Here is a 25394-nt window from a genome sequence, read left to right as displayed (position 1 = left end):
AAGTAATGTAAACCAGACATTTCTATGCACAGTAAATACTGTTATACCGCCCAGCCCAACTGTGACCTACTGTGTGGGTTTAATATGTTAATGAAGCAAGTGATTGCAAGTGAATGAGCAAATGAAAACAGATGAACTGCTGACTCTGGCTTAATTGCATCTTGTCATTAGCTACTTTTTATCTCGTCCTCTCCTCCGTACTTGCGCTGATGGTTGAATCTAGTTACTCAGCACTATTTATGATGGCTTTGAGAGCCCATAACTGCCGTAGTTTTGATTTGTAGAGGAGAGGTGGGAGGATGAGCAAAATGTGTCCCACGAGACACCAACCAACCATGAACAAACTCAACCCACCAGTATCCCTAGATACAGACTATAAGAGCAACTGCAATACAATTAACCATTCACTGACTTGCAGTGAATTATACACACATTTGTTATGTTCAGAGACAATATTCTACTGTCATTTAGAGTAATTGCAGGTAAAGTGGGACATGCTGTTGTGTTTGATATTTCTTCCTATTTCCTCTGTATAGTGTAGTGATATTTAGCTTTTTAAAGGGGTCATATGATGCAATTTCAAGTTTTCCTTTCTCTTCGGAGTGTTACAAGCTGTTCGTGCATAGATGAGATCCCTAAAATTGCAAAGACTAAAGTCTCAAACCCAAAGAGATATTCTTTATAAAAGTTAAGACTCGTCCACGCCCTCTTAAAACCCCTCGTTTAAACACGCCCCCACATGTCTACGTCACTGTGTGGGAAGATTTGCATAACGCTGTCCAAATGTTCACGCAAAGAAAGAAGGTGTAAGTTTTATTCTCGCTGTAGCATTGTTGCCGCCGCCGCTGCCATGTCATGGAGCTTGAGGTGCCAATCACAGCGCACTGGATAGCTGGCCAATCAGCGTACACCTCACATTTCAGACCGATGAACTTTGTAAAAATCAAAGCATTTCAGAAAGGCGGGGCATAGAGGAGCAACAATAATGTACAGTATGTGGAAAATAATGTGTTTTTTGAACCTTAAACCGCATAAACACATTGCATTACACCAGATACACCAAATACTGTTCTTTTTAGCAACATCATATGACCCCTTTAAAGATCTTTAATTAATTAATAGTATTGTGTGATGGGATAATCCATTTGGCATCAACATTTTCTTTAGAAAATACATTTTAAAATTAATTTTGTGATCTGTCTTTCTGGGTCTAGTGCCTTTAAATTGCTAACAACAGTAAACAATGTTGGAAGCTAACTTCCAACATGTGCACCCATAACAACCCATGCATTTTAGTTATGGTTGTAATGTAAACTCGTGAAATTTTCCTTCTTGCATAGAAAGAAAAATGATACTTTATAGAATTTTCTCAGCTAAAGTAAAGCATTAGCTTGAATCAAATCAAGCTTGATCAAGGCTTCAGAAATACAATCTCTATAGATTTAGCTTCTTGGAAGTGGGAATTTAGTGGTGCATTCAATAGTAATGATACCTGGAATTGTGCATCACGGTGTGCTATTGCTTTTCTGTGATCTGTCTTTAATTTTGCAAATGATAAATCAGTTGAAAAGTATTTTGAAGGGACCTGAGTCCTACCTGAATATTATTATCATAAAACCGCTCAAGCACCCACAACAGTATGCAGTCATTGCTCATGTATTATTCAGGCATAGTAAAAATATTGTTTGTATAAGATTTCATGAATAGTTGACAAAAACTTGCTTGTTTTTCTCAAATATAAAGTATATTATATATAGTACAAGTGTCAGTAAACAAGATTTATTCTCATTCTAACTGTAATCTGTGTTATGTACAGTAGTATGAGCGCAGGGTTCAGGATCTGTTTGACAGTCATGGTCAGTGAAAGCCGATCCCTCACACTACTATAGCCGGCTTCATGGGGCCATCGATCAGGACTGGGGAATTCCTCTGTGGTCTGTCCCAGAGAAAGGCCTCCACTGAGGGATTGTGCAAGCCATCGATCCGCTCAGAGCCTCTGGAGTTTCATTCACAGCCTTATTTTCCCCACGGGAGTGACCAGGTCCTGATTTATGACCTGTGTTACACACAAAAAGAACAACTGGCTTAAAGGAATAGTTCACCCAAAAATGCAAAGATTTTCCGAAAATGTACTCACCCTCAGGACATCAAAATGTAGCTGAGGTTGCTTCTTCCTTTGAATAGATTTGGAGAAATGTATCATTACGTCACTTGCTCACCAGTGGATCCTCTGCATTGAATGGGTGCCATCAGAATGAGACCAGAAAACTGCTGATAGAAACGTCACAATAATCCACAAGTAATCCACACGACTGCAGTCCATGTGAAGCAAAAGGCTGCATGTTTGAAAAAACCAAATCCATCATTAAGATGTTTTAACTGTTGATTCTGACCAAAATATGAGTCGATAATCCATAATAACACTTCCCCCAATGAAAAAGTCATACAGTCTGAATCAGGAGAAAAATATGCACAGTTTACAAGCAAAAACATTGTGATTGTTTCTCATTCTGACGGCACCCATTCACTGCAGAGGATCCATTGGTGAGCAAATGATGTAATGCTAAATTTGACTAAATCTGTTCAGATGAAAAAAAAAAAAAACCTAATCTACATTTGGATGGCCTGAAAGTGAGTAAAAAATAATATATCCTCTTCAGATGTACTGCATTACATTTTAATGTATTCATTAATTTTTGTGAAAAGATTTAACTCATCACAAAACCTATAACAATAGCATACTTGGTTATATCTCAGCCCAAAGTGAAATGAAAGAAATATTAAATTATATTTTCCATAAGGAAATTAAATCCTGTTATTATGGCTATTACCATTTTTTGCATTATGACATTATTGTCATGACAAATTAAGCACATCATCTTCACATTACTAAAAAAATAAAATAAATAAAAGATAAAATAAATCTAAAGTAATATCATATCATTATCATGGTTAATATTTGCCAATACGTCCTTTTTTGCACTTTTGTATTTTTTTTTTTTAGCAAAATTTTTTTTAAGAATAATAGGGATTGCAAAAAACCTCCAACATAAAACATCTTTACCCATTACGTTAATGATTACTTGAAGGCAAAATGTGCTTAATTATCATGCGAATAATGTCACAAGGGGAAAAAGTCATAATTGTGTCAAAAACATCTAAAATATGTATCCATATATGTATTATTTCTTACTTTAAAAATATCCTTTCTATTTTGGAGTGAAACAATGTTTCAAGATACCCATAAATGAATTTGCAGTTAAGAAAGTCTTTTTAACATTATTGACACACAAGAGTCACAGACAGCTGTGTATGTCAAATTACATTTAACATATGAAACATTTAATTCATCTGCTTTAAATTTGTTTATTTGTCTTATTTTTGATCGTGTGCTCAGAATATGTCCTGATTTTACAGTAAGGCATTTAGCTGGTTTTTCCGCGAAGCTGGATGATGCAAGGCACCGCTGCGCTGGAGTCAGAGATGATTGATTTTTACGTGAGTCATGTGACACGGTCGGGTGAATTGTGGCTTCTTGTAGACGTTCAGTAACAGAGGCCCAGTGTCAGCACTGTGATAGAGTTTCAGATGAGCTGCTGTAGATTACAGTAGACAAGGCTGGTCTATTTACTGAGGGTCTGACAGAATGAAGAGCGTCCCTTAATTAGTGATCACTGGCTGCCGTCACACCTAGAGAGAAACAGGGGCTGTAAACCGTTCTTCAGAGCAAACTCACTTCTGATGTCTGGTTCTTGTTCATAGTGTGGAAAAAATACTATGCAAGTCAATGGCTACCAACAATTATATAGACATGGATGTATGTGTAAATGGATTCTGGATCATATTGTGCTACTTGCTAGTTTTTTTTTTTTTTCCTGAATGCATAGAAGGATCTCGCTAAAGTCTTACATTAGACTATATTTAACCTTGACTGCATTAGATATATAGCTTGGAGTTAGAAAACTAAAATTGAGACATACATGCACTTTTATTATTATAATCATTTTTGGGAAGGTTTTTAAATGTGAACATCAAATTGTTTATTTAGTGTATATAGCATGTCTTGAAGCTTTTTTTCACACTACACCCAATTCTGATTTGCTTTTCAAATCCTATCTTTAGGATTTACTGTCTGGACTGTCATTTTGCAAGTGCTAAAATCAGTTCTATTTGTTCAGACAGAGATTTCTGTCAGGTATATTGTGTATATCTGTTGTTAAAGGTCCCCTGAAATGCTTAGAAACACGCAGCGTTACTCTATGTGTTGACGTCATTTTAACTGAAACAGGAAGACAGGGCGGGACATATCAAGCAGCCCCGCCCCTTTTTAAAATAGCCAATAGCGTTCGTTTATATCACAGCTTGGGCTAGAGCCGTTCAGAGCCGTTGAGCTCCGTAAAGCCGCATTTGACAGGGTATGCCAGCCACAATCTCATCCATATTGCTATAAAATATAGCATTCTGTGTAGAATTCAAATAGCTCCGATACATTCTGTGGTCTGTGACGACTCCACTTTTCCAAAAATATTTATTTTAATCCAGTTTCAAACCATATATAATGGGGATAAGAATCAAATTAGCTAAAAATCAGATTTCATGTGTTTATTTTATTTTATTAATTACAAAAATTGGAGAATATTTGAGTCATCACATTTTTGCTACTTGTCCTAATAAGGCCTAATTCTCCCTCATGTGGACAAATTGCTTAATTGGGAGTTTTGTCATTAGATGTTATTCGCTCTTTTGTTCAGATACTGTTTGTCCAGAATTAGAGGGCGGAAAGGAGAAAAAGATTGTGTCACAGAGAGATAGATAATCAGCAGTGGGTCATTGGGTCTCTGGGTTTTGTGGCTGTATTGATTATACAAGCTCAGACTGGAAATTGAAGCTAATGTGCTCATGGACTCAGTTCACCCACAATACGTCCTGTCTGTTTCGAATCACTGCCAATCAATTCATTAGTGCCCTCTTTATACTTTGCCACTAGATGCTCTACTTGTAGTCGAGCTTAATCAATATACATTGTCCCACGTCTGATTAAACTTAATATATATTTTTTTATAATTTTCTGTATTTAAAAAAGCTAGATTGTATATGTTGATTTCATATATAAATATATAATACACTTGTATACACTATATTTTTGTATTATTATTATTATTAATAATATTTTATTATTATTCATAGATACATCGACAGATATAAATATATAGATATATTGTATAATTAATATTAACATTATTATTAACATATTAATTGTTATTAACACTATATATGTGACCCTGGACCACAAAACCAGTCTTAAGTCGCTGGGGTATATTTGTAGCAAAAGCCAAAAATACATTGTATGGGTCAAAATTATTGATTTTTCTTTTATGCCAATTTGACCCTTATGACTGGTTTTGTGGTCCAGGGTCACATATAGTATTAATAATGACTCTATACAGTAGTGTTAATAATATTAATTCTAAAATGAGTTGCAAATGCTGATTCATGCATAACATCAATACTAAATCTAGAATTGTCAGTGTGTGTACAGTATATAGTTATTTTATGGTGCATTTGTGATTCTATTTATTATGCATGCATGATTATATTGAGCTATATTACTGTTCTCTTTATGGAGTAGGATTTTTGAGAGAGCCAAACAAATAGGAGCAGGTAAGAGGATTGTTTGATCAGGGGCATGTTGAGTTGACGAGTTAAAGAACAGGAAACATCAACTCGGAACATGGTCCCTTACCTTCAGGACAAACACTTTACCATTTGTTTGTTCTCAAGACCCTTACAAAAGGCTTTAAGCCCTTGAGAGAATAGGCCTGAGGTGTGGCCAACCCTAAGCTGTTTCACAGCCACACATTTATAATGAGATCTATTGACTCCTGGTGGAGGCCTTTCGTCTTAGTCATTTATTTACTGTATGTATAAGACAAATATTGTGCCGACACAGATGAGACGTGTCCCGCGAACGTTTGGGATTCGAAGAACCGAGGGGTGAACGGCACTCAGAGAGGGCAGATCTTCTGGAGGCTGGAGGCCGGACCGTACTTCATGGAGCGTAAGTGAGAGCTTTGACAAATATGCACTTTCTTTTTCAAGAAGCAGGGCTTCTGTTCGGATTTGACAGTCTTTGCAAGGTTGTTGGGATCAAATGTTTGGTACACTACCATTCAAAAGTTTGGAGTTAGTAATGAATATAATATCAGCACATAAAGAAAGAAAGAAAATATCATGGTTTTCCACAAAATATTAGGCAGCACAAATGTTTTCAACGTTGATTAATAATAAGAAATGTTTCTTGAGCAGCAAATCAGCATATTAAAATGATTTCTGAAGGATCATGTGACACTGAAGACTGTAATGATGCTGAAAATTCAGCTTTGAATACTTTCCGTACCCACTGTGTTATATATTAATTATATATATATATACATTTATTATATAATTTACAATTTAATTTATAATAACATTTAGAATATATTTATAATAAAATTTATATATTATTTATTTTTGAATTACAATAATATTTCACAATATTACAGTTTTTATTGTATTTCTGATCAAATAATTGCAGCCTTGATGACAATAAGAAGCTTCTTTCAAAAATACCCCAAACTTTTGACCAGTTGTGTAGATATGTAGAGTTTTGCCTGAGTATTAATTTGAGATAAATCTGCCTCTATACATTATGTAAAAAATAATGTTTGAATGCTACACTGTACACTGTAATTTTTTTTTTCAGAGCTGTAAACATTTTTTTTTTACAAGCGAATACTACTTTAGGTTTTCTGCTTACATTTTTTTACATTCAATTCAATGTGTTCCATGCCATTTATTTGTAAATATTTATAAGATTTTCAAGCATTTTCTGAGTGAAAATAGTTTCTATACCATTATTTTCTTCAGTGTAGCAGCCTAGGAACTTGAAAACACCATTTTATTTCTCAGCAGACTGATACTGTGCACATGATCCTGTACACATTGATTCCTGGGAATTACATAAAGCCAGCCAATCAGATTACAGCTTGCCTTTTGAGAAAGCTCTTGGCATTTTTGTGTCCATTATGGATTAGATGGTCTATGAACATGCTGCCTGAGACTGAAACAATGATAAAAGTATGTTATTATATGAGAATAATAATGGAGATATGTGTTGTTTATATTTCAAATATTTGAGAAACATAATCTTGTATTTATATTTCTCAGCTGAGACCAAAATCTGTTTCAAATATTACCATGGAGTGAGTGGAGCATTGAGGGCCATAACACCCTGCATCACTGTCAAGAACCCTGGAGTTACAGTAAGTCTGTGTTGACTTTTGGATTTAAAAGTGTTAGTTGAGTTGTTGAGCTGCGAAATGCTCCTGTTGATCAGGCACTCTTTGAATTATGCTTTCACTCAACATCTTTTAAAAGTGAATTTGTCACATGAACTTGAGAGAAACACATGAAAGCATTACTCATCGAAATGGCATAATGTTACGTTTTCATAACAGTAGATTTGTCCCCCTTTTTAACCCCCTTTTTAGTTGTTTTATATGTCAGAGCTGTGGCCTCGAGGTTAATGGACATGTTACAACACTCTAGCTGTGGTGCTTACTTGGAGAGCCAAGGTTCAAATCATGTTTGTTATATTTACATTATATTTATTTTTTTATAAATAACAAAAAGGGACAAAAATAGATTTATTTTAGAGTTGTAGCACAGAAAGTATGGAGGACCTGGTGCTCCACTGACAATTTATTAATTAAAAAAATAAAAATGTAAATACATCATTTTTATATTGACTAATAAATAGATGTTTAAAAATGTAGTTTAATGTAACAACAAACAATGCAACAATGCATATTTAAAATTTTATATATTTTGTATTTTAAATAGAATTTGTTGATTTAATTGCACTAGAGTTCAAAAGATTTTTTAATGTTTTTGAAAAAAGTATTTTCTGCTCACCAAGGCTGCATTTATTTGATTAAAAAATGCAGCAAAAAATAGTACAATTGTGAAATATGATTACAATTTAAAATAATAGTTTTCTACTTTAATATGTTTTAAAATGTAATTTATTCCTGTGATCAAAGCTGAATTTTCAGCATCATTACTCCAGTCTTCAGTGTCCTTCAGTGATCGTTCAGAAATCATTTTAATATGCTGATTTCCTGCTCAAAAATATGAATTATTATCATCAGTGTTGAAAACACTTGTGCTGCTTAATATGTTTGTAGATGCTGTGATCCATTTTTGAGGATTCTTTGATAGTTAGAAAGTTCAAAAGAACAGCATTTATTTGAAATAGAAATATTTGTAATATTACAAATGGCTTGACTGTCACTTTTAATCAATTTAATATTCATATCTTTAAAAAAAAACAGGTAGTGTAATTAAATTCCAGGAAATATACTTAATTAGTCCAACCAGTATTTGTATGACTGTTTATGGTTCTTAAGCAACAAATGAACTTATTGCATTAATATAAAATACATTTGATGTTTGTGCATATAGGTTATTTTACAATGCTTCGAACCGACAAAATCAGTAGATATATTTCACATTTTCACATCGTCTCCACCTGCGTGTGTTTCTTAGTCTTTCTCTGCCTGTGTGTCTGCAAGCTCCATTATCAGGCGCTGGAGTTTGAGAAGTATCATGTTCACAGGCATGCAGGGAATGCACAGGAAGTAGAGAGCGCTCTTTGATATGCTTAGCGCCAGGCTGCCGACACGACGTCACAGAACTAGTGCAAAGGGCACATTCCACCCTCTGTGACATGAGCCTGAACTCGAACCCCTAGAGTTAACGGACCGATTCACTCGCAGAGCATCACTGAACTTATCTTTGTGCTATTGAAAAGAGAATGAATACATCAGATCATGTGACTGTGATCTGAGATGTGCTAAAACTATCTGTGATTCCTCAGGCAAATGGAACAGGATTACAAATGGGATGGAGATATTTTCTTATATCTGAATTCTGAACTTATATTTTGAAAATGAAGTTTTGATCAAATTACTGTTGCTGCTTGCTACTTTGTATGATGTGGATTGATGCAGAACACGTTTTGAGCGAATACACACCCATTTAATGTGAGTTAAATGTGCATTGGCTTAACATATGGAAATTATAATGTTTCAGTCTCACCGTAATAATATTAATATCTCAGTGAAAATAAAATCTCACTACTCTGTTTCTCTATATCATAATGTGTAATTGTGTGTTATACAGGTCGGGGCAGAGGGGCAGGTGGATGGTCAGTCGGTCACCGAACACTGCAGGAAATTGGTCAGCTTTACTCTGTCAGGTAAGAACGGATGATATTTACTACACCTAGTCTCATTTTAGTAAAAGGATTTCTTTTTTTACATATATGAATTCTGTCAGCTAAAAGCCATTTGGAGAGGCAGTACTGTGATTCTTTATTTTTATTTTTTTACAATCCAAACCTTCATTAACCATGGTAAAATCATTGCAATGGACAGTATATTGCTGTTTATAACACTGCAATAATGGATGCATTGCATGTAAATAATAATAATAATCTTTTTAGTATCAAAAAACAATTCATGCACCAAGTAATATGGTTAATTTGGCTTAATGATTTTAATTTTCAAGACTAATTTTACAATGATTTGAAATGCATCTCATTCTAACGAAATATACAATCTGACATAAAGAGATGTGTTGTCTTCTTAATTAAAACTCCTCTATATATATATATATATATATATATATATATATATATGCCCTCTTGTGACAATGAGCTGCTAGTGCAGATAGATAGATAGATAGATAGATAGATAGATAATTTCTTGATGCTGCTAGCTCACATTGTGTGTGTGTTTATTGCAGATATCAGGGCTCAGGGTCTGAAGAAGGGCATGTTTTTTAATCCGGACCCCTATCTGAAGATGAGCATTCAGCCAGGCAAGAGGAACGGCTTCCCTACATTCACTCACCACGGCCAGGAGAGACGAACCTCCATCATATCCAACACCACTAACCCTGTGTGGCACGGAGAGGTAATTCATATTCATATGGGATCATGGATAATGAGGTGTGCTAAACCTTCATTAACCATGGTAAAATCATTGCAATGGACAGTATATTGCTGTTTATAACACTGCAATAATGGATGCATTGCATGTAAATAATAATAATAATCTTTTTAGTATCAAAAAACAATTCATGCACCAAGTAATATGGTTAATTTGGCTTAATGATTTTAATTTTCAAGACTAATTTTACAATGATTTGAAATGCATCTCATTCTAACGAAATATACAATCTGCTGTTTGTGTTCACTTCTTCAGCGATGCTGCAGGGTGACGTCCCTGCTGTCAGTCCACTGTGAGGAGCTGAGAAGTTAATGGGATGTAACCAAGTAGGGGTGACTCTGAAACAAGAAGTTTTCAGTAAAAGCATAGTGCCCTTGAGCACAGTGCCCTTTCTCCAGAAATGACTGCACTATACGTTGGTAACATCTCTTAAATGTAAAAAATTTTCTTTATTATAAAAACACAGTGAATGGTACTAAATGATAAACATATCAATGTATTTACAAGGTACTTCAGGTGTATTTTTAAGAATTCTACCATGGTACATTTCCAAAAGGTATATTAACAAAAACAAAATTTACTTTACTCAAGTAAACAAGAGTAAAGTTTTGTTATCTTATATAAGATTGAATATACTGTAAGATTGATTATTATTTTACTTTCCCTGCACAAAAACATAACTGTAAACCTTAATTTTCATACTACTTTTCTTTTCCCCTGGCCTGCAGAAGTACACTTTTGTTGCTCTGATGACGGACATTTTGGAAATTGAGGTCAAGGACAAATTTGCAAAAAGTCGCCCGATCATCAAACGCTTTTTAGGTCAGCTGACAATGCCAGTGCAGAGACTGCTGGAGAGACATACAGCCGGGTCAGTATTCACTATTGAAATATAGCTGCGAGGATCTATTATGTATGAGCTTTTATTAACAGAGTTATATCCTCCGAGTCTCTTACAGTTCATTGTTGTCCACAGATGTTTATGTAAACATAACTTTTGTAATAATTTAAGAGGTAAATATAAAAATGTAAAAAATAACTTTTTTTGCATCCTAAGATGAGGTAGATACTGTATTTGGTACAATACCTTTGTATAAACTTATTTATACAGATGCTTATTACAGATAATATACATTTATGCAGTGTGATTTATTTATTTATTTTTTTGGAAAAAAGGGATCAACATGTGAGCTACACGCTTTGTCGTCGTCTGCCGACAGAACAAGTGAGTGGACAGCTTCACTTCAGGGTGGAGATCACGTCCAACGGACATGAAGGTACAGATTACAGTATATTTATTTATACATTCAATATCACTCAAAAGTTTGGGGTTGATATATATATTTTTTTAAATGATTGTGAAAGAAGCCTCTTATGCTCACCAAGGCAGCATTTATTTGATTAAAAATACAGTACGAATGGAAATGTTGTGAAATATTAATACAATTTAAATTTACAGTTTTCTATTTTAATATTTTTTATTAAATGTAATTTAATTCTGAGATGCAAAGCTGAATTTTCAGCATCATTACTCACATGATCCTTCAGAAATCATTCTAATATGCTGATTTGCTGCTCCAGAAACATTTATTAGTTGAAAACAGCTTAATATTTTATGATTTATATATTTTTTTGGAATGAATATTATGTATTTGAAATTAAAATTTGTTGTAACTGTCTATATATTTTGTAAAATTACAAATGTCTTTATTGTATGATCAATGTAATGCATCATCTTTTTTAATGTCTTTAAAAAAAAAAATGGTGGTGTAGCAGTATTTTCAAAAGTAAAGGAGTTTTTACTTTTTTATGACTTGAAACTATTTTTTTCCCCTATTTCTGTCCGTCCCTAAACTCTTTTTCAACAATTTTACAGTTTTTACAGTTACATCCTTGCCAATTTCCACTATTTCTGATTCTAAAATCTGATTTGATGAGCCATGTTTAAATGTGTTGTAAAACACAAATGTAAATGTAATTCTTGTAAACTATAAACAGCCTACAGTTAGCTAATGAAGTATATTACTTGGTCAATATATATATTTATTAATTTAAGGGGGGTTTATTGGGTCCCCTTTGTGTCATGCCTCACAAGATCCCTTTTCAGGGTTCTTTGATAAATATAAAAAGTTCAAAAGAACAGCATTTATTTGAAATATAAATCTTTGTATCATTATAAATGTCTTTACTGTCACTTTTGATTAATTGAATGTCTCCTTGCTGAATAAAAGTATTATGCTTTTGTAGATGCCATGGGATCTCTGTTGGGAGCCACCTCTATGAATGGAGATCCAGGGAGCCCATCAGACGACGAGGATGTTTTGCATCCTTCATCCCGCATGGCCAGGGGTCCCTCGCCCACCGGCTCTGAAGGGTCCCTTCACGGTGACACCTTTAGGACTGATGAGTGCATGATGGACCCTGATGAGGATCGGCTCTTGAGAGACGGAGCCCCAGACTTGGCTGAAGGAACCCCGGGCCACACTCATCGTCAGGCCTCTCTTAACGACTATCTGGATGCTATTGAGGCCCCTAAGGGCCCCGGAGACAGACCTCTTGGGGCTGCCTCACCTAAACTACGCTCCAGTTTCCCCACCGACACACGGCTCAATGCTATGTTACATATAGACTCTGATGAAGACGAGGAGGGACACGCCTCCCGGGATCCGGCATTGACCAATGGCGCTCCACGGCCTGAGGGGCACACCTCCTCTGAACAGGACAAAGGGGAGGGTCCTGTCAAAGAGAGGCTTGAGTCGGAAGCGGCCAGCAGTGCCACAGATACGGAGGCCACGGCATCGGGGTCAAGCAGTGGCACCACAAAGAGCCAAAATGGAGGTGCAGAGGACAGTCAGGAAGGAGCTGCTGCCTCTGGAGACTCGACACAGAGCACCGGCAGCTCTCAGCGGCCAGCTCCCAAAATACAGGTCTGTAGGGTCTGGCAGCTCTATTCTATTCTATTCTATTCTATTCTATTCTGTTCTGTTCTGTTCTGTTCTGTTCTATTCTGTTCTTTAACCTGTTAAGGGATCTATCTATCTATCTATCTATCTATCTATCTATTTAAAACCTGCATGGGAGACTCGACACAGAGCACCGGCAGCTCTCAGCGGCCAGCTCCCAAAATACAGGTCTGTAGGGTCTGGCAGTTCTATTCTATTCTATTCTATTCTATTCTGTTCTGTTCTGTTCTGTTCTGTTCTGTTCTGTTCTTTAACCTGTTAAGGGATCTATCTATCTATCTATCTATTTAAAACCTGCATGGAAAAGAAAATATATTCCATAAATTATTTATTTTAAGTAGAAATTATTTGGTTGATTCAAGCATAAACCTGCATTTTTTACATATCTCAGCCATCATTTTAAGTAATAATAATAATTATCATCATCATCATTTTCCCAATTTGTATTGTAATGTTGTTCTTCCTTTGCATCATTATACATAATCCATTTCTTCCAGGATGAGGAAGGAGTTGCACCCAAGGCGGTCACTGGGGATGAAGGGTCATCAGAGGCCGCTACAGTCACAGAGTCCTCAGCATCTGCCAGTAATGCAGGTAGTGAAGGGGGCGGAGCCACAGCAGCTAAGCAGCCGGAGCAGGGGAACACCAGCGAGACGGCCAATGAGGAGGAGGAAGATGCCGGAATCTGGCAGAGGAGGCGGAGTCTGCAAGCATCAGGGAACGCATCACAGTCTGAAGGGGTGGAATTATCCAATGAAGTGAGAAGGGCAGCTGACGCAGCACAGGCTGCCACAGTAACAGATGGAGAGACAGGTAACTTCCTGTGTTATTTATATACTAAATCAGCATTAGGAAGGCATAAGGGAATTTTATGACAGTGGTTATCAATCCTCCATCAGCTTTTACCATCAGTTATAACTTTTCTGCACATTAAATAAAAAAGATAACATTATTATAACAAATAATAATATTATAATATTAATATTATATAATATTATAATATTAAAGGAATTAAAAAATATATAAAAATATTTTATTACAAATATTATTTTATTGAAATAAATATTAACTATTAATAACTGTTAAGAACAATTTTTATATATATTTTTTATTAAATAGCATGAATTTGTTGTTGTTAATACTGATGATAATAGTAATAAGTACAATAAATACAAATAATAATTATGTTATTATTAAAATAAAATATATCATATTATTAAGAACATGAATAATATTAATATTAAAAATAATATGTATTATATTAAAATATAAAATAGTATGTCTGATTTGTTGTTGTTAATAATAATAATATTATCAACCACAGCACCACCACCACCACCACCAACAATAATAAAAATATATGAAACATATACATATTACAATAAAGAAAAATAATAATTAATTATTCTATTATTAAAATAAATTATTATGTGAATAATAATAATAATTATTATAATATTAAAATAGAAAATATTATATTTTAATGTTATATAAAATAACATTATGTAAAATATATATTTTTCTAAAAGTCAATATATTATTAATCAAATATTAATTCTATTCAAATAAAATATAATTAACTTATTATCTGGCTTTATATAATTTGTGTATAATATATGTACAGTATGTTTTCATTGATCGTTCACAACACAAATAACCCATCTTGTCCTTCTGAAGGAGCCAGTGCTCAAGTGAACGGCCATCAGCCGATGCAGTCTCTTCCTTCAGTCCGTCACGACATCAGCCGCTATCAGAGAGTAGACGAGCCTCTTCCACCAAGTGAGAGAATATTTTTGTGTTTGTTTGAGATTCACCCAGCCTGTCCTAAAGGGGACATAATCATGGAACATTTGATTTACTTTTTGATCTTTTGAAATGATGCTCATTATATTATTATGTTTGATTATAACATTATAAGTGGACTTTAAATGTGTATGTTGTAGACTGGGAAGCTCGTATAGACAGTCACGGCAGGATTTTCTATGTGGATCATGTGAACAGAACCACCACCTGGCAGCGGCCCACTGCTCCAGCTGCACCTCAGGTCCTACAGAGATCCAACTCCATTCAGCAGATGGAGCAGCTCAACCGAAGGTCAGTATGTTTACACCAGCAGATATCTATCAAGATGGCATGAAGTCAGCCTTGATTTGAGTGACTTCTGATAGGAGGTGAGTTTTAAGAACACAGTGACCTTAAGTTCCAATATCTCTGGATTTATCGGAGTCTGAAATGCCATTTGTTAATCCTCGCTTGTATGGAAAAACAGCTCTTTAAAAATGTCACCCGGCAGTCACCACAGCAACCTAATCTGTTCTGCCATTATCATGCTCTTTCAAAACATCTCTCATGCTCTCTCGTTCGCTTTCTCTCCCTCAACTTGATTTCAATTTATTTAGCTTGATTAGCATGCATTTCACTTGCAAAAGCAATTGTAGCATAGCTGTGTACAGCATCCGAAGTTAACAGTTTGCCAAGCATAAAATGTCAGTGAAAATGAGATTCAAATCAAGCTTTTTTAAGTCTAGGAACGTATGTGGAATATTCCCTTCTCAGCTAAAAAATAATGCAAAATGCAATGTCATGACTGGCGAGAATTGTTTGTGACATACATTTTTCTGATTCACAGGTTTGACAATTTAATTTAATTTAATTTAATTTAATTTAATTTAATCATCCATTTGATTTCATTTGCCAGTATTATTTGCTTTAAATTAAATTCAAATAAAATATTTATAATTACTTATGTTTACCTTGAAGAAATAATTGTATTATTGTGTTTTGGTGCTCAAGAAAAATTTCTTATAATCATGTTTATTTTAATATATTTTTTTTTAATTTAATAAACGTGCTGCCTAATATATATATATTTTTTTTTGGGGGAAAACCATAATATTTTAACCACATGATTCTTCAATAGAATATAATAATAAAAACAGTATTTATTTTAAATATAAATCTTTTGTAACATAAATGTCTTTACTGTAATTTCTTATAAATGTAATACATCCTTGTTGAATAAAAGTATTAATATATAAATATATTATATATTAATATCCATATTTATTATACAGAGTATTTTTTTCCTTTAAAAATAATATTATACATATATGATTAACATGTATTATGACTTAATTTTTTGTATTTTATTTTATAAATTTTTTTCATTATTAATTTAAAACGGTAGAGTAGGCTGAAATAGAAATGACTAATTGAGCAATAATAAATACAGTACAGAATAATATCATATTTTTTGTGAAAACCGTATTTGTTCAGGATTCCTTGATACAATAGAATTATAATAGAAAGTTCAAAAGAACACCATTTATTTTAAATAAAAATCTTTTGTAACAAATGTCTTTACTGTAATCTCTTATAAATTTGATGCATCCTTGTTGAATAAAAGTATTAATGCATATATTAATATCCATATTTATTATACAGAGTATTTTTTTTTCTTTTTTCTGTTAAAAATAAAATTATACATATATGATTAACATGTATGATTAATATTTTAGTATTTTATAAAAAAAAAAAACATTTTCATTATTAATTTAAAACGGTAAAGTAGGCTGAAATAATAAATACATTACAGAAGCAACAAAATATAATTATGAATGATAAATTACAGTTATCAATGTAAAAAGATTATCTTGTGAAAAATACGTCCACATATATCAATAAATGTATCCCTTTGTTTTGTTCAGGTATCAGAGTATTCGGAGGACAATAACCAATGAGAGGACAGACGAACAGGCTGCAGAGATGCCTACAGACGAAAACGACCTGCTGCATCCCTCCATACCTGGTACTCTCTCACACACCACATACATGCACTGCATTCAGATGAGTCTGCTTAGTTAGATACAAGGAAATATGCAATAGAGAAAAACAGATCTTTTGATTTAAGCCAACATGCATATCACACTATGGTTGTCCTCTCTTTCAGAGTACCGTCGGGACGGCGTGGTTGGGCCCGCTAGCTCTCGCTCGCGCTTGTCTCTGCTGCTTCAGTCCCCCAGCGCCAAGTTTCTCACCAGCCCGGATTTCTTCACCGTACTGCATTCCAACCCTGTTAGTCTCCAAACACATTCATTATTCACACTTTTTTACCACAAGCCAATTTTCCATCCCTTGAAGGAATTTTGTGGTTGTGGTGTTTTTTCACAAACCCATCATCTGGTTCCATCATTAATTTTGGCGACCGTTACTTTCGAAAGTATGTTATATTGTTGTTAAAGTCATTTTGTTGCATTTTTAATTTTTAGAAGGCAATTAGCATTACTTAAACACTACGAAACACTCTTGTCTGTTGTTTTTTTCTTTCTCAGAGTGCCTACCGCATGTTTACAAGTAACACGTGTCTAAAACACATGATCAGTAAAGTGCGACGGGACTCGCACCACTTTGAGCGCTACCAGCACAATCGAGACCTGGTTGCCTTCCTCAACATGTTTGCCAACAAACAGCTGGATCTCCCGCGGGGCTGGGAAATGAAACACGACCACACTGGAAAAGTCTGGAAACATCTTCTCTGCGTTCTGTGTTTTCACATTCTGGATATGTATCGCTGTCTCTGTCTCTCTTTTCAGCCATTTTTTCTACCCACTGCTTTTAATTTTACTGTGCATTTCTAAATAAAATCTTATTTATTTTTTGGCCATATAATATGAAAATGAACATAAGATATGGCAAAAAAAAAACAATATATACCATTCAAAATTTGGGGGTGGTAAGATTTTTTTCATGCTTTTGAAAAAAGGCTCTTATGCTCACCAAGGCTGTATTTATTTAAATTAAAAACACAGTAAAACAGTAATATTGGGAAATATTATTAAAATAAATGTTTTCTACTTAAATATATTTTAAAATGTAATTATTCCTGTGATCAAAGCTGTATTTTCAGCATCATTACGCCAGACGTCAGTGTCACATGATCCCTATGAAATTATTCTAATATGCTGATTTAATAATCAAGAAACACTTATTATGTTGATATTAATATTTTTGTTTTAAGGATTCTTTGATTAATTAAGAAGTTAAAAAACAGCATTAATTTGAAATATATATATATATATATATATATTCTATACATGTATCCTTGCTGAATAAAAGTATTCATTTTAGATAGATAGATAGATAGTCAGTCACACTGCTGCTAGGACGACGATGAAGAAGCCAAACGAAGATGAAGATAATCCAAATAGTAAATTCTTTAATGATAAATCCACATGAAGAACAATAGCACACAGGGTCCTCAAAGAACTTAGGAGGGAGCTTAAATGGGAAACTAATGAGGGACAGACAGGTGGTGAGTATTAACTAATGATGAACTAATGAGATCAGGAACAGACCCAAATAAGGGCAAACAGGAACTGGGAGGTACCAACAGAAACTAACCAGACTAAAGTCCATAACTGTGACATGTACCTACAATGTTAACATCCATATATAATGTACATAATTATTTTTCTTTTTTGTGCTCATATGCCTGTCATTTACTAGCGTTCTTTTTATATATATATATATAATAATGATATTATATTATATATTAATGAGCGTAATTACTAATATGTATTGAAAGTAAATTCATATTATATTCATCAGTGGCTAGTTGTCAATTGCCATGTAAAATCATTTTGATCTGTCGGGAAGTGCTTTACAGTAATACACTTATAATGGAAGCTTAGCAGGAAAGCAGACATACCGCAGATAAATGTTTAAAATATGCTTTAAAAGTACAACCATAACACTTACTGTAAATATTTTATGTGTTAATGTTTTTACTGGTGCATTCATGTAAGTGCTTCACGTTTGTGGTTTTAAATCCCTCAACCTACTTACTTGACATGATTGTGTCTTCTTCTCAGCCTTTCTTCGTGGACCATAACTGCAGGGCGACCACCTTCACAGACCCACGACTGCCACTGCAGAGCCCTCGACCCAGCAGCCTCCTCGCCCACCGCCAGCACCTCAGCCGCCAACGCAGCCACAGCGCAGGGGAGGTGAGCACACGACGCCTGGTGAGCCTTCCATACACACGCCACTAGAGGCCTCCTCCAATCAGACGCTTGAGATTAGAATCCAAGCTCCTCCCACGTGGTTTGCACCAGTTATCATTGCAGAATGGATTTGAATCAACCTCTAGCCCTAAGCATTACACTTTGAGGCTCTTTTCATTTGGCCAGACATTCACAACCACACCCTAGAAACCAATTTAGTTTCGCAAAAATATAGTTTAAATACATTTCTAAATTTTTATTGTTTTTAGGAAATGAATGCATTAAATCTCAGATAAACTTGTTGATTTAATTCCAAATAAATGTTGTTGAACTTACTATTTAAAAAAACATCCTGAAAAAATGCATCATGGTTTTACAAAAATATTAAGCAGCACAACTGTTTTCAACATTGATAACAATAAGAATGTTTTTGAGCTGCTAATATAGACTGATTTCTAAAGGATCATGTGACACTGTAGACTGGAGTAATAATGCTGAAAATTCAGCTGTATATCATTGGAATAAATTATATTTTAAAATATATTAAAATAGAAAACATTTATTTTAAATTGTAAAAATATTTCCCAATATTATTTGTTTGTACTGTATTTTTAATCAAATAAATTTAGCCTTGGTGAGCGTAAGAGACTTCTTAAAAAAAATATTCTTAAATCTTGCTGACCTTGAATAAAATGCTAAGAATAGCGTGGGACACACTGTAGACTGGAGTAATAATGCTGAAAATTCAGCTGTATATCATTGGAATAAATTATATTTTAAAATATATTAAAATAGAAAACATTTATTTTAAATTGTAAAAATATTTCCCAATATTATTTGTTTGTACTGTATTTTTAATCAAATAAATTTAGCCTTGGTGAGCGTAAGAGACTTCTTTCAAAAAATATTCTTAAATCTTGCTGACCTCAAACTTTTGAACAGTAGTGTTGATCATAACAAACCTTTATTTAACCAATAATAAAATGCTAAGAATAGCGTGGGACAGTAGCCAGATATACTAATGAATATATTTTTAGTTGTAGCAGTTTCTCATGAATCTTTACATCATAGAATATTCTCAGCAGGTTTCTCATTAGGGAATCTGATCTTCTGTCACATCGTGGCCGTGTGGAGAACAGATCGCCCTCTCAGGCCTCTTTAGATATGCTGATTAATTTCATAGCGTCGGCCTCCGCTGCGTCCCAGCATGCACTGTGTCATTTTCACATCAGTCCACCCACAGTCCCCTGTGTGTGTGTGTGTGTGTGTTTGTCAGTGGGCCATATGTGGATGCATGTAAAAATATTGGTCTAAATATTATTCCACTAATCTTTAAATCCTCTGTGTCTTCATAACATAAAAATGCAAATTAGTCCACTTAATTAAAAAAAGTCCCCCTCCTCATATAAACACCTTGGGAATAAAGGCCAGGAAAGTTTTACAATCCACTCAGCTTTAGCAAAAGAGCTGTCAGATCTTTAGTCAGAGGGCCCTTAATGAAGCTTTCATCTTTAAAGTACACTCACTAGGGAGCAAATATCCAGTGAATTATGCAAAAGCAGCTGAAGCCTAGCAAATCAGTATTTACACGAAAACGACAATGTTGCAGCTTAATGAATTAACATATGGATCTGTCTTTGAAGGCTTTACTATTTTGCATGTGTGTATAATAATGTGTGTGTGTGTGTGTAATTTTATATCAATTTATTGTTGCATATTAATATTATTTTAAATCTTCTGTAATATTAATAAACATATTAAGCATTGTGTTTATGCATGTATATTAAAAAGTACAAAAATAAATATATATCATTTTTGTACTTTTTAATATATGTATAAATTAATGTTTAATCTTAAAAAAAAGATAAAATAAATATTAATGTGCACATTAATCTTTTAAAACATTATTTTATGATATATATATATATATATATATATATATATATATGTATATATACATGATTTTCTATAAAGATTTTCTATAATGTGTATTGTAAGTTGACTTTTAATTAATGTACATATAAATATACATATCAAATGGAAAGGCGTTTATTCCTGCGATTCGATACATACTGTATTTCTGCAGTAAGCTGGTCTTTTCTTGTGTGGATGTGAAGTACATAATGGTTTTGTTTTTGTGCTACAGGTGGGCGATGACCCTCGGCATGCTGGACCCGCTGTACTGCCACGCCCCTCAAACACCTTCACAGCCAATCGCAACCAGTGTCAAGATTTAGTTCCTGTTGGTGAGTCATTACAAGCCAAGCTTCATCAGAAAGTTGATGTGTTCATCTTGTTAAATCCTTCATAATGCATCGTTTTATAAAAATGTGGTGCCACAAAGGTGTTATAACTTTTGAAGAGTCTTCGTTTGACATTTCACCAATGGCTCTGTTCCTCTCTTTATAGCCTATAATGAGAAAATCGTGGCATTTTTGCGGCAGCCGAACATATTTGAGATCCTTCAGGAAAGGCAGCCTGAGCTCATTAGGAATCACTCACTCAGGTGAGACTCCGAAATATTACAAAACAAACCTCAGTCCTGAGCTATTGATTATGAAAATGTTGACCTTTCTGATCTACAGGGAGAAGGTGCAGTTTATTCGTAATGAAGGAGCGTCGGGTTTAGCTCGCCTCTCCAGCGACGCGGACTTGGTGATTTTGCTCAGGTACTTTTCCAGTGATTTCTGCTAATTTTACCCTGCAAAACATGGCTGTAAGAAAATATGAAATAATACATTTAGTAAGGTTTAAGCTCAAAACAAAACTGCAATACGTTCTCTGAAATCAAATCTAACAGTCTCTAATAGCGAATTCCTACTGATTTGCAAAAAATGCCTAATATGACCTAATTTGATGATGTTAATATCAATTTAAAAATTTCATCACATATAGTTTTTACATATGAGATCCTTCAGGAAAGGCAGCCTGAGCTCATTAGGAATCACTCACTCAGGTGAGACTCCGAAATATTACAAAACAAACCTCAGTCCTGAGCTATTGATTATGAAAATGTTGACTTTTCTGATCTACAGGGAGAAGGTGCAGTTTATTCGTAATGAAGGAGCGTCGGGTTTAGCTCGCCTCTCCAGCGACGCGGACTTGGTGATTTTGCTCAGGTACTTTTCCAGTGATTTCTGCTAATTTTACCCTGCAAAACATGGCTGTAAGAAAATATGAAATAATACATTTAGTAAGGTTTAAGCTCAAAACAAAACTGCAATACGTTCTCTGAAATCAAATCTAGCAGTCTCTAATAGCGAATTCCTACTGATTTGCAAAAAATGCCTAATATGACCTAATTTGATGATGTTAATATCAATAAAAAAATTTCATCACATATAGTTTTTACATAGCATATGTATGAGAATTTTTCAAATTATGTATGTTTCAGCTTTAATGCATTTATCAAAATAAAAAAGCAGGCACATGTCAAAAGATTTAATGAGAAAAATAATTATTCAAAATGTATGATTTAACTTATAATCTGCAAAGGAGTGGGGAAATGTGTTTAAATGCTCCATTTAATGTCAAAGAACTTTACAAAATAAGCAAAAACAAAAATAAATCTGTTGCTGTTTGGATGCAGTGAAACCCACAGATGTAGCAGAAAACATCTGGGTCATGTTTGCATTTTCTTCTGTCACTGGTCATAATTCTAACCTTGAAATCAGTATTAGATATAAAGTCATGTTATATAAAATCATGCATATATGGGAAAATGTATTTCTGCAGTAAGCTGGTCTTTTCTTGTGTGGATGTGAAGTACATAATGGTTTTGTTTTTGTGCTACAGGTGGGCGATGACCCTCGGCATGCTGGACCCGCTGTACTGCCACGCCCCTCAAACACCTTCACAGCCAATCGCAACCAGTGTCAAGATTTAGTTCCTGTTGGTGAGTCGTTACAAGCCAAGCTTCATCAGAAAGTTGATGTGTTCATCTTGTTAAATCCTTCATAATGCATCGTTTTATGAAAATGTGGTGCCACAAAGGTGTTATAACTTTTGAAGAGTCTTCGTTTGACATTTCACCAATGGCTCTGTTCCTCTCTTTATAGCCTATAATGAGAAAATCGTGGCATTTTTGCGGCAGCCGAACATATTTGAGATCCTTCAGGAAAGGCAGCCTGAGCTCATTAGGAATCACTCACTCAGGTGAGACTCCGAAATATTACAAAACAAACCTCAGTCCTGAGCTATTGATTATGAAAATGTTGACTTTTCTGATCTACAGGGAGAAGGTGCAGTTTATTCGTAATGAAGGAGCGTCGGGTTTAGCTCGCCTCTCCAGCGACGCGGACTTGGTGATTTTGCTCAGGTACTTTTCCAGTGATTTCTGCTAATTTTACCCTGCAAAACATGGCTGTAAGAAAATATGAAATAATACATTTAGTAAGGTTTAAGCTCAAAACAAAACTGCAATACGTTCTCTGAAATCAAATCTAGCAGTCTCTAATAGCGAATTCCTACTGATTTGCAAAAAATGCCTAATATGACCTAATTTGATGATGTTAATATCAATTTAAAAATTTCATCACATATAGTTTTTACATAGCATATGTATGAGAATTTTTCAAATTATGTATGTTTCAGCTTTAATGCATTTATCAAAATAAAAAAGCAGGCACATGTCAAAAGATTTAATGAGAAAAATAATTATTCAAAATGTATGATTTAACTTATAATCTGCAAAGGAGTGGGGAAATGTGTTTAAATGCTCCATTTAATGTCAAAGAACTTTACAAAATAAGCAAAAACAAAAATAAATCTGTTGCTGTTTGGATGCAGTGAAACCCACAGATGTAGCAGAAAACATCTGGGTCATGTTTGCATTTTCTTCTGTCACTGGTCATAATTCTAACCTTGAAATCAGTATTAGATATAAAGTCATGTTATATAAAATCATGCATATATGGGAAAATGAGCTGAGAATTGAACAAATAATTGTAATCTTGCTCAGAGGAAGACAGGACTCGTGTTTTTGTGGCAGTTTGTCTGGTGATAAAGAGACAATACAAGATGTCTACAGATGGTTATCAAAAGCAAAAATACTACAAAATGCACATATTTCATGAGCAAGTGAGGCATGCTCTTGCAAAACAGACACAATTTTTGGAATCAGCACCCCAAAATTAGTAAGAAACAAGTATTGGATTTAATTTAGCAAATATGATCAAGGTGGTTTAATGAAGCAAATTTGGCTTCTTGGGTAAATGTATCTCAGTAATTTTGTTTTGTTTTGTTTTTTCAGGATACATGTGTTTGCCTCCATACACTAACAATCTTTGTCTCTTTTTCTTTCTATAGCTTGTTTGAAGAGGAAGTGATGTCGTATGTGCCACCTCATGCCTTACTGCACCCCAGCTACTGTCAGTCACCTCGAGGGTCTCCGGTCCCCTCCCCTCAGAACTCTCCTGGTCAGTTCCTCTCAGTCGCATCGAAAAACTTTCAAGAAACATTTATGAATAGTGTTTGAAAAGATGATTATAATTGCAAACACAAGAGACTGTGTTTCTGGTTCCACCATCCCTCCACAGCATTGCTTTGGTTTGCTTGTAGAGCTTGACATGCAGTCGACCAGATTTCCTGGGTATTTTTTCAGTTAGCTGCCAAAGCATCAAATCCGCTGTTTGGGATTTGATGTGTAGTTGGAGTCCAGGGTTTCTGGTTAATCCCTGCAGTATAACGGTTTTTAACCGTTATACTGACACTCTGATTTTCACAAGTCTGTTTGGAGTGTGGCGGACATCACGGTGCCAGAGGGGAATCATGGTCTAACTCAACATGATCTGACTTTAGTCACCGCTGACACTGAGGGATTAATTTTATGTTTAAATCAAATAGTCTGGCTCTAGGAGAAACATCTGATATATTAAAGACATCTCATTTGTCATCAGATTTGACAAATAAAACCTGAATTTTTCTGCATAATCTATACATTTTCTATACATTTATCTATGTTTGATAACAAGATGCTGATTTTGAGTCACTTTTTTTTAGCTGTACTGTATTATAACCATGATCTGTTCCCTCCATGATCTGACTTTAGTCACCGCTGACACTGAGGGATTACACTGTTCACTGGTTAGAGGGGGTTCTGTGAATTCTGCCGCTTTTTTTTTTTTTTTGCTTGAATAGAAACCATTCTGATAAACTTTAACTGGACTTATACTGAAGAATAAAAGAGTTTCGGACCATATCCAATTTAATAATAATAATAATAATAACAACAACAATAATAATAATATTTATATTTATTTATTTTATTTATCCCTCATATTTTTATAGTTCAAAGGTTGTTCTTTTATATCTCAAGAAAACAAAGACATTTTTAGCCCTGTATAATAATAATAATAATAATAATTATTATTATTATT

The 25394-nt window shown here is 34.3% G+C and overlaps 1 protein-coding gene across 4 annotated transcripts in view; it reads left to right on the top strand.

Annotated features, from left to right (window-relative positions):
• Positions 1–25394, top strand: part of hecw2b (HECT, C2 and WW domain containing E3 ubiquitin protein ligase 2b) — a 53935-nt gene that overhangs the window by 21874 nt on the left and 6667 nt on the right. For 3 of the 4 annotated variants that reach the window (XM_016510664.1, XM_016510666.1, XM_016510665.1), the window contains 18 exons: positions 5951–6058; positions 7207–7301; positions 9223–9298; positions 9847–10016; positions 10781–10923; positions 11229–11329; positions 12300–12979; positions 13513–13828; positions 14693–14794; positions 14959–15109; positions 16723–16823; positions 16965–17089; positions 17347–17532; positions 18886–19038; positions 21164–21263; positions 21427–21523; positions 21603–21686; positions 24325–24434. In XM_016510664.1, the coding sequence (XP_016366150.1) occupies positions 5951–6058; positions 7207–7301; positions 9223–9298; positions 9847–10016; positions 10781–10923; positions 11229–11329; positions 12300–12979; positions 13513–13828; positions 14693–14794; positions 14959–15109; positions 16723–16823; positions 16965–17089; positions 17347–17532; positions 18886–19038; positions 21164–21263; positions 21427–21523; positions 21603–21686; positions 24325–24434 (2898 nt within the window). The remainder of the gene's footprint in view (positions 1–5950; positions 6059–7206; positions 7302–9222; positions 9299–9846; positions 10017–10780; positions 10924–11228; positions 11330–12299; positions 12980–13512; positions 13829–14692; positions 14795–14958; positions 15110–16722; positions 16824–16964; positions 17090–17346; positions 17533–18885; positions 19039–21163; positions 21264–21426; positions 21524–21602; positions 21687–24324; positions 24435–25394) is intronic. The other variant, XM_016510667.1, reaches the window with a different exon arrangement.

The sequence above is a fragment of the Sinocyclocheilus rhinocerous genome, unplaced genomic scaffold (assembly GCF_001515625.1).
Source record: "Sinocyclocheilus rhinocerous isolate Xijiao unplaced genomic scaffold, SAMN03320098_v1.1 scaffold2610, whole genome shotgun sequence".
Taxonomy (NCBI): Eukaryota; Metazoa; Chordata; class Actinopteri; order Cypriniformes; family Cyprinidae; genus Sinocyclocheilus; species Sinocyclocheilus rhinocerous.
Note: the sequence above shows the minus strand (reverse complement) of the source record. Positions and strands in the feature narration are given on the sequence as shown.